Here is a 10,519-nt window from a genome sequence, read left to right as displayed (position 1 = left end):
CTGTAACTCTGGGCTAGTATTAAAATTTTTTTTTTTTCTTTTTTGCTCTCAGCACCAAAAAGTGATTCACAGGTATTGCTATTTCCATCTATTTTCAACTGTTAAGAGTTCTGGAAAAATGAAGACTAATACACTAAAGCCACAAATAACTTTATGATAAAAATATTACTATTACTCTTGGTCCTTAACTTTTTAATTTAAAAATAAAAATATCTCATTTTCTAATTCTAAAGGTTCATCTCAAAGTTCTACATAAACTGTCTCTCCTGTAAATTGGAAATGATTCACTCTTTTAGAAAGAATATAGGGAAAAAAACATATACTTGGATGATATAGTCAGTGACAGGCTAAAAGATATGAAATAAGGTCCAGTTTCTCTTTAATTTAAAAAAGTTTTACTTAATTGCTTAAATAAAAAATAACATTAAAATAATTTCTACATATAGTTACAAAAGATGGTAGAGCTTGAAAACAATCTCCTGGAATTTTGAGAAGATGAACTTCATGTATCCATGATATCCTAAGCATATGGAGAAGTTATAAACTAAAGACTTCTAGCTCTTGGTTAGAAGCAGAGGAATGAGAAGACCTCACTCTGAACATATTCTCATTAGTCAACCACTTTTATGGACTGAATGCTCGTGAGAGACGGAGTGTGTGCTGATCTCGTTCCCAGTGATCTGGAAGCTGAAGTACTACTTTCAGGATGAATGGTCCGGGGATATTTTGCTGCAGTTGCTTGAGGAATGGTTTGCTGAAAAGATAAAATATTTAATAATCCTACAAAATTATATATATTAAGCATCATTTCTTCATCTATAATATAAAACAAACATTTGTTAAGCATTCAGTACAGAGCAGCAATGAAGGCCCTTCTCTGCAAGAAACCCACACCCCATTTGATGCGTTCAACACTCAGAATTTAAAATCAGAGCTGTACCCCAGAGGATCATACAAAGAACCATGGGTGTCATTCCTCAGAGATGAATCAAGTGGAATCTTGTGATGTGTAGCAAAGCTACATATGGAAAGGAACTTTGGAAGAATGATTAGCTCCAAGCCATCCCCTCATACCCCCCAGTTTCTGCCCCTTTAACTGCTCATGCATGGAATCCAATCCCAGGGGACACAGGGAAGCCTAGGGATGCCGTCTTAGTCCTTGCTTCAAACCAGAGTAAAGCACAGCCCTCAAGTTCCACCTGGGAGCCAACTAAGCCTTTTCTGTCACTACTTTGGGGCTCAAAGGGAACATCTTGGATATGAGTATTGAAGTCAGGGCATATGTGACTCAGTCTAAGCATACAAATGTGTACGCGCTATGTATACAGGTACACACTTCATGTACGCATATGAATAATGCGAGTTAGTTCAGGCTTTCCTCTATTATACCTTTTTAGTGGGCAGCAGCAGTGGGATTTGTTATGAAGGTAAAGCTCTCAGTCTACGTCACTGACTAGTACATGTAGATTAGACTCTGCCACTTGGAAAAGTCATCTTTAAAATATCTGAAGTAAACTTACAGATATTTGACCAAAACATTCACTATGCATTTAAAAAACTGAGATGCAGTTTTTGCTTTAAAAATGGAACCTTTTAGAAACAAAAGGTCCTCATGCCAGATTCTGCCTTAAAAAGAACAGAACTCCTTTTTAAAGAAATAGAAAAATCTCTTTTCTTAACATATCTTACATAAATGTTTATGTAAAAAAAACTGGATCACTATTACAAATGGAAGATACTCTTGCAACAGGAATGAAATTTTGTTGCCACAACCTAATCTGACTCTATCAAAAGAGCTATTTCTCCTGGAAGAGGGCGGGCAAGAGGAATTTTAGAAATAAAGCTGCCATTGGTATAATGATATAAAAAATAAGGCAGAGAATGAAGTAGCATGAGGAACAAGCAGCTACCCAGCAGTTGGGGCTCCGGTGTCACTAAGGTGTCACAAACTTGATCCTGGGTTTACTAGTAATAACCGTTTCTGGTAGTTCTAGATCTTGATTCCTGGGATAAAACAAAACACAGTACAGACTGTGCCCGTCACAATGACTGTGCCATTGTGCCCGTCACATAACCCATATTAGGTAATACTAGAAGCAGATTACAGCTATCTAGTTCACATCCAGTTACTAGGGAAGAACTACAGACTCTGAGTAAATGGAGGCAGTTTGGGAAATAACTATCAGAAACAAGGGTTAATTACTTAATTGATTTTTCCTCTATAAAATATGAATACCTATCATAATAAAAACAAAAGTTTGTCTAAATTAAAAATGAACACATGTGCTCTCTTTATGCCTTTTTATGTCACAAATGGACAGTCTTTCTACATCTCTTTATAACCACATTCCATGTGCTGATAAAAGTAGAAATGGGTTCATTTCTTCTCATTTTTAATCTTCCATATTGAAAAACATGTGGAGAAGTCATCTATGGACTTTCAGAATCTGTCCAATTTATGAAATCTAAGATAATCCTAAAAAAAGCCCTCTACTGTCTCATCTTCCACTTCATTAAGGCCATACATACCTTAATTTAAATCAATTCTGCTCCTCTTGAGTTAGTTATCTATTAACCACCATTTAGTATGGGGGGGGGAGGGAAAGGATATACTCATTCCATGTAACTTTATGGTTACTACTTTGACATAGTAAGTAGACAGGAACCATTTCTTCTAAAATCAATCCATGTTTCTCTTTAGGGATATATATCCTTTTAACTCTTTAAAATTATACTTTTTGAGATATGTTGAGTCACATGCTGTTGTAAGAAATATTACAGAGATATCCTTTTATGATAACCTTTTATAGTATTCTTATCTAGTAACCTTTTGAAGTTAAAAGTTGCTTACGGTCTTACAAAGTGCCTTAACATAGCTCATTTAATTCAATTGTCACATCTCATTTAACCCTGACTTGTGACAGTCAGCCTGGGAGATAAAATCCTATTTTATAGAAGAGAAAACAGAGGCTTAAGTATTTTACTTGATTTGTTTATGTCACAAAGGCAGTAAGTAGCAAAGGTGAGGCACTAACCTTGGGTTTTAAAGATTTTGCTTTAAACTCAATGCACCTTCCTTTATATCATGTGAATTTATTATAACCTGAATTATTTTTAACCTAAAAATATATTCACAATTGTGTCAAAAAAGGGGGATGAAGACCTTTAAGGAAAAAAAAACCCAAATGGGCTGGGTGCCGTGGCTCACGCCTATAATCCCAGGACTTGGGAGGCTGAGGCGGGTGGATTGCCTGAGCTCACAGTTTCGAGACCAGCCTGAGCTAGAGCAAGATCCTGTCTCTAAAAAGTAGCCAGAAGTTGGGCAGCGCCTGTGGCTCAAAGGAGTAGAGCGCTGGCCCCATATGCTGGAAGCGGTGGGTTCAAACCCAGCCCGGCCAAAAACTGCAAAAAAAGAAAAAAAAAAAAATAGCCCAGCTACCCTGTTTCCCCGAAAATAAGACGGTGTCTTATTTTAAGGTGTGCTCCTAAAGATGTGCTAGGTCTTATTTTCAGGGGATGCCTTATCGTTCCTGTAAGTAGGTCTTATTTTCGGAGGATGTCTTATTTTCGGGGAAACAGGGTAATTGGGAGGCTGAGGCAAGAGGATCACTTGAACCCAAGAGTTTGAGGTTGCTGTGAGCTAAGACACCATGGCACTCTACCAAGGGTGATCAAGTGAGACTCTGTCTCAAAACAAAACCCCCCCCCCCAAAATTAAAAACTATAGATATAGAAAAATTTTCTTATACTCAAATATCTGCTACAGGAATAGCTGGTTAATGAGAGTTTTTTTTTCTTTTTAAATTAATGAAAAATTATTAATTTTACACTATTTGGAAGAAATGTTTCTGAAATAAATTTCCTCACAGAGGTAATCTCAATCTACAGGTAGATTTAAAGCTGGTTTACAAATATTTAAAACTGTAACAGGAAAAGGTGGAACAAGTACTAGTTACCATGAACTTTTATCTTCTGAACATGTCATGTGTGTGTTTATTAGTCTATGAACTCTCAGGAAAAAGATTTTTTGCCAAAAGGTCATCAAACACAGACTCACCACTGTGACGGGATGGTGTTTTTCCACAACAACTGAGCTCATTGGAGGTGAAACTCCCATTATAGCTAAACTGCTACTAATTCTGTTTTTTGGAGCAAAATCACATCTCCCTGTGATCCGAGCTGTGATTGTTCTTCCAGCTTTCTGTTGTGCAGAAGTTACAACTCTTGGCACATACTAAAAAATACAAAAACAAAAACAAAGAACTATTCAGGTGGCCGGAAATCCATAGCAAAATATATGTTACTTTTGGTTCTAAAACATACGAAGATGATATACAGGCACTTAAAATACTTATATATTCAACCAATTTTAACACGGAAATCATAAAACTTAAAATTATGAGACAAAAAGTAAAGCATAAAACTACTCCCAAACACCCCTTTAACTCTGGTATGCCAACTATTTTATAAAGTTTTAGAAACTTAAAGAAGACTTTTTATTTTGACATAATGATACATTCACAGGAAAATGCAAAATCATATTGGGAAGTCCTGTGTACTCTTCACTTGGTTTCCTGCAATGATCACACCTTACATAATGTTAACATAACATCAAACCAGGAAGCCTGCGTTGATATGATGCCTCTGTACAGATCTTGTCATTTTGTCGCCTGTGAAGATTCCTGTAACTATCACGCAATTAAGGTACAAGATGCTACCTTGGACAGTCATACTCATTTCCTTTCCTCCCTCCAATCATTCTTAATCCCTGGCAACCATTAACCTGTTTTATGAATTTTGGTCCTTAGGCATAATGAATAATATAGATATGTTTTTGTGTCTTGCCTTTTTTTCTTACTATTCATTGATGTACCATTTCTCATAAAGTAGTAGAGACCTACTATAGTTTTCAAAGAGATGTTTTTATACTAATAAACAGTTTGTCTAACTTTCTTAGTTCTTTTCCTATTATATATAGCACATATCTTTATGGAGTTATTTCTGTAGAATGTAATTGTAAAAATCAGGATGACCATATCAAATAGTAGTATCAAGCTTTACAGCTTTTGTTCCTTACTGCTGAATAGTATTCCAGAAAAATTACATTTTTTATCAGGAATAATGCATAAGTGTACTAATTTCTTTCACGGTCAATCAATTACAAGCTGCTCGTTTAAGTCCGAGGCAAACCTATTTGACTTAATTTGTGGTACCTTATGAATGTTTCATATTTGCATTCCATTCTATCCATGTATAGGCATTAATTTTTTTAAAAAGCTCTTGAAGAGGGCGGTGCCTGTGGCTCAAGGAGTAGGCCACTGGTCCCATATGCCGGAGGTGGCGGGTTCAAACCCAGCAACGGCCAAAAAAAAAAAAAAAAGCTCTTGAAGAATATTAAGCTTATCTAATAATTATAGATATGATCTAAAAATATATATGTTTTCAATTTTTTTCTTTTCTTTTTTTTTTTTGAGACAGTGCCTCAAGTTGTTGCCCTGGGTAGAGTGCTGTAGCATCACAGCTCATAGCTACCTCAAACTCTCGGGCTTACGCAATTCTCTTGCCTCTGCCTCCCAAGTAGCTGGGATTATTAGGTGCCCACCGCAACACCCGGCTATTTTTTTTTTTTGTGGTTTTTGGCTGGGGCTGGGTTTGAACCTGCCACCTCTGGCATATGGGACTGGTGCCCTACTCCTTGAGCCACAGGCGCCACCTGACTATTTTTTGTTGTTGTTGTTTATTTTGGGCGGGGGGCACCTCCCAGCCTTGGCGTGTGTGGGCGGCACCCTACCCACTGAGCTACGGATGCTGACTTGTTTTCACCTTTTATTTCAATTTTCCATGTACATTTTAAAAATTACAATTAATCCTGCCACTGATTTCTTCTTACTTCCATAATTAAGCTGAAACAACCTGCTTTGGAGAGCTAAGGTAATTATAGTTTTTTAACATTTACTTAATTCGGTTTAGCTTATTACAACATTTGAAATTTCTGTGTGAAGTATTAATCCAAATTCATTTGTTTCTAAATAGTTTTTTCCAAAAGGCTTTTATTAAATATTGATCTTTTTTCCCACTGTCCATCCATGGTTCTTCATATATCTACATCTAGCTATAGATAGTCAACAGTTTATAATGAAATGGGAAGAGAATGGATGGACTTGGAGAGATGGCTCTGAGAAAATTAAATGACAGAATATTGATGTTTTTGGAAGACCCTATGGAAAAGAGCATTCAGTGGGGGTGTATAATTCTTTGGAGAGTTGGGAAAGAATTCATTATAGCTGCACAGAAAATCAAGCAAACAAAAATGAAGCAATTAAATCTAGGAACAAAAACTTGTACTAGAGTGGAATGTAGTCACAGTATATATTCATGGCTTGGGTATATTTACACAGTCACCATAAATATTGGTTTAATCTAAAATTGGAATATCTACATCTAAATATTTATAAATAGGAAGGATAGGGGAGGAAAAGAGAAAAGGGAGAATAAAGTAGTATAAGAAAGCCGAATCCTTTTATCCAGAATAGGTCATCAGAAATGTTTGAAATTAATAAATGTAGAAATAACAATATGAGCATATTATTTAGAAAAAAAGGGAAAGCAAAAGAAACAGCTAACAGAATTTAGGGAGAGAATTTAAAGGACTATCTCTCATGACAATCCTTATAGAAATTATTATATGAATTTTTATGGATCTTATGAATTAGAGAAACCAAATCTCAGATTTTAAAATATTTACAAGTATGTTTTGTGGACTAAAGTTATGCTTCTGACCTTAGGGAAACTTTACCCTATTTCTTATTAAAATAAGGTACAAAATAGATTTTACAAATTGCTGAACACTCTTAAATGCTACTTTAAAATGCAAAATTAATTGCTGGTAAGAAAGTTCTTTGACAAAAATTGAACACTGAAGTACAGTTGAGTTTTTGCTTTATTCCTGCCCAATTACACTTGAGGGATATGAACACCTTCTCCAGTAGCTTTATTCTCACCTAGAGGGCGACGGAATGCATAAAATACTAGAAAGGTTTGGACATAAAAAAACTAAGGTAGTTGGAAAAATACCTATAGACAATAAGCTTCATTCAACCTAGTTGAGAATTGCTTTAGAACGCTTTCAGTAAGACAAAAATATATAATGCAGTAAAGATACTTTTAGAAGAACCTCTACACACTTATTTGAATTAACAAAGGTTGTCCTAAATAACATGTTTACCAAGAATTGGTTGCTTATTTTCAAATTATCATTTGTACTTGTCAATAATACCTACCCTGTTTCCCCGAAAATAAGACCTACTTACAGGAAAGATAAGACGTCCCCCGAAAATAAGACCTAGCACATCTTTGGGAGCAAAACTTAATATAAGACACTGTCTTATTTTCGGGGAAACAGGGTAGGTAATTAAAAATTGCATAAACTGATGAAAAAAGTTGCTTTGCAAACATACAAGGACATTTTAGAAAGAATTTATTAAGATCAGTGATTAGAAAAAAATTGCTGCTGAATCCCATGGAGGGAAAAAAGACCGAGAAGGAGTCTATAATCAGATTGCTTTGAAAGTTTTGTCAGGTTCATGCTTTATAGAAACTGAAATTGGAAAAGATAGAAAATACAATGACTGTGGCTTATATTAAAAAGATGACTTAATTATAATCTGTGGACCCATACCCAGTTTGGCTCCACATTAAAGATGAGCAAATTAATATTTATGTTTCAGGATAACATAATTTGTGAGGTATGTATACATCATTTAAAAAAAAAAATCATTCCCTGCTTTAGCTTTTTTGATTAAATGACCACTTACTTGTACCAACCATCTTAGAGTTCATTAAATTTATCAGCTTACCTGACTTATTTTTAAAAATGCTATAAAAATGAAAATTCCAATATTTTAAACCATATCAACTTAAGGAACAACATCAAAAGGAATAGGAAAAACAGATATTTAAAAAATAATATTTACATATTAATATTTGACAGAGAGATAATACTGATTGGTTAAGAGTACAGAGGTCAAGTTAGATTGTGGAAGCCTTAATTCCAACTCTAATGGTTACTAATTGTGTCCATAGACAAGTTACTCTCCCTCAGTCTTAATTTCCTCACTTATGAAATGGGAAAAGCAGAACCACCTTCCTAATGATACCCTTTCACTTTCCATTCAGATGAAGAGGAAAGTTAGAAGAGAAACTTTACTAAATTGCTTTAAAATCTAGCCAGTAACATTTTCTCTCAATTATTCCAACTGGAGACAGAAAGAGAATAAAATGCCATCTATTGTTCGACCTTGTGAACTGCAATATGTTTGCTTGTGTAACTGCTGTTTTTGAAAAATGTTTTACAGCATGAAATTCTGAGACTTTGTGATGTGGGCCATTCTCACTGGGGTTAGATGATATCTCAGGGTTGTTTTGATTTGCATTTCTCTAATATATAGAGATGATGAACATTTTTTCATGTGTTTGTTAGCCATTCGTCTGTCATCTTTAGAGAAAGTTCTATTCATGTCTCTTGCCCATTGATATAAGGGATTGTTGGCTTTTTTCATGTGGATTAATTTGAGTTCTCTATAGATCCTAGTTATCAAGCTTTTCTTTGATTGAAAATATGCAAATATCCTTTCCCATTGTGTAGGTTGTCTGTTTGCTTTGGTTATTGTCTCCTTAGCTGTACAGAAGCTTTTCAGTTTAATGAAGTCCCATTTGTTTATTTTTGTTGTTGTTGCAATTGCCATGGCAGTCTTCTTCATGAAGTCTTTCCCCAGGCCAGTATCTTCCAGTGTTTTTCCTATGTTTTCTTTGAGGATTTTTATTGTTTCATGCCTTAAATTTAAATCCTTTATCCATCTTGAATCAATTTTTGTGAGTGGGGAAAGGTGTGAGTCCAGTTTCAGTCTTTTACATGTAGACATCCAGTTCTCCCAACACCATTTATTGAATAAAAAAATCCTTTTATCATAAGGACACTTGTACTAGACTCTTTATTGCAGCTCAATTTACAATCGCCAAAATGTGGAAACAGCCTAAATTCCCACCAACCCAGGAATGGATTAACAAGCTGTGGTATATGTATACCATGGAATACTATTCAGCCATTAAAAAAAATGGAGACTTTACATCTATTAACCTGGATGGAAGTGGAAGACATTATTCTTAGTAAAGCATCTCAAGAATGGAGAAGCATGAATCCTATGTACTCAATTTTGATATGAGGACAATTAATGACAATTAAGGTTATGAGGGGGGGAAAGCAGAAAGAGGAACGGAGGGAGGGGGGTGGAGCCTTGGTGTGTGTCACACTTTATGGGGGCAAGACATGATTGCAAGAGGGACTTTACCTAACAATTGCAATCAGTGTAACCTGGCTTATTGTACCCTCAATGAATCCCCAACAATAAAAAAAAAAAAAAAAAGAAATTCTGATATTTTCTTTAACATACTGAGGATATGTGTATTAAATAAAATGATTTTACATGTAAAGATATTATTTAATTAGCATAGCAATCCTTTCTCCAGTTATGTGCTTGCTAATTCTAGCTGCTGTAAATACTTAGAAAGATTGGAAAAAGTTTTCAAAATTTTTTTTTTTGAGCTAGAGTCTCAAGCTGTAGCCCTGGGTAGAGTGCCGTGGTATCATCATAGCACACAGCAACCTCCAACTTTTGGGCTCAAACTATCCTCTTGCCTCAGTTTTTTCTGTTTTTAGTATAGATGGGGTCTCATTTTTTGCTCAGGTTTGTCTTGAACTCGTGAGCTCAAGCAATCCACCTGCCTCGGTCTCCCAGAGTGCTAGGATTACAGATGTGAACCATTGCACCTGGCCTAAAAGTTTTGAATGTTCATCGAAAGGTCTGCGATTAAAATGAAAAGAAAGAGGGTGGCGCCTGTGGCTCAAGGAGTAGGGCGCAGGTCCCATATGCTGGAGGTGGCGGGTTCAAACCAAAAACCACAAAAAAAAAAAAAAAAAAAAAAAAAAAAGAAAAGAAAGATAACTAGACCTGGATTATAAATCTCTCTTCTTTTATGTACTAATTTCACTTACGGCAAGTTCTCACATAAATCCTCCAACCCCAGTCAACAATCTCCTCTGGGCATTTCTCTGCTAATAGCTCAGTGACTCTGGGAAAAACTATTCCTATCTCCATTCCAGTCATAAACTAAAAATTTAAACCTAATCAAGATGAAGTCCTTGCAGAGCAATGTTAGTGACATATCTGCAGCCAGGGAAGGGGAAACTTGTTAGCTGAATAGAAAATACATAATTAAATATACGTTAACCTCCTAAGCCCTTGAAAATACCCACTAGTTTCCTTCAAACTTTAAAAGTCTGTCATCAACTCCTTCTCAAATTAAATCTAGTTTTCTCACATAATTTTTGAAAACGAAAAAAAGGTCTTTGTTTTAATTTTATTGTGATAGCACTTTCTGTTATTATTTTTCATTAGAATTTAATATTTTAGCCAATTTGAGTATTAAATATTTTCTGTGGCTTTGGTTAAATACTACATAG

At 35.2% G+C, this 10,519-nt stretch overlaps 1 protein-coding gene across 2 annotated transcripts in view; it reads right to left on the bottom strand.

The window, feature by feature from the left end:
• Positions 1 to 378: 378 nt before the first annotated feature.
• The window catches only part of POC5 (POC5 centriolar protein), a 34,031-nt gene continuing 23,890 nt past the window's right edge, over positions 379 to 10,519 (bottom strand). For both annotated transcript variants that reach the window (XM_053588417.1, XM_053588427.1), the window contains 2 exons: positions 4,058 to 4,234; positions 379 to 754 (listed from right to left, as the gene is read on the bottom strand). In XM_053588417.1, the coding sequence (XP_053444392.1) occupies positions 611 to 754; positions 4,058 to 4,234 (321 nt within the window). In that variant the 3' untranslated portion in view covers positions 379 to 610. The remainder of the gene's footprint in view (positions 755 to 4,057; positions 4,235 to 10,519) is intronic.

Source organism: Nycticebus coucang, chromosome 1 (assembly GCF_027406575.1).
Source record: "Nycticebus coucang isolate mNycCou1 chromosome 1, mNycCou1.pri, whole genome shotgun sequence".
NCBI classification, from domain to species: Eukaryota; Metazoa; Chordata; class Mammalia; order Primates; family Lorisidae; genus Nycticebus; species Nycticebus coucang.
This window is presented reverse-complemented; position numbering and strand designations above follow the sequence as displayed.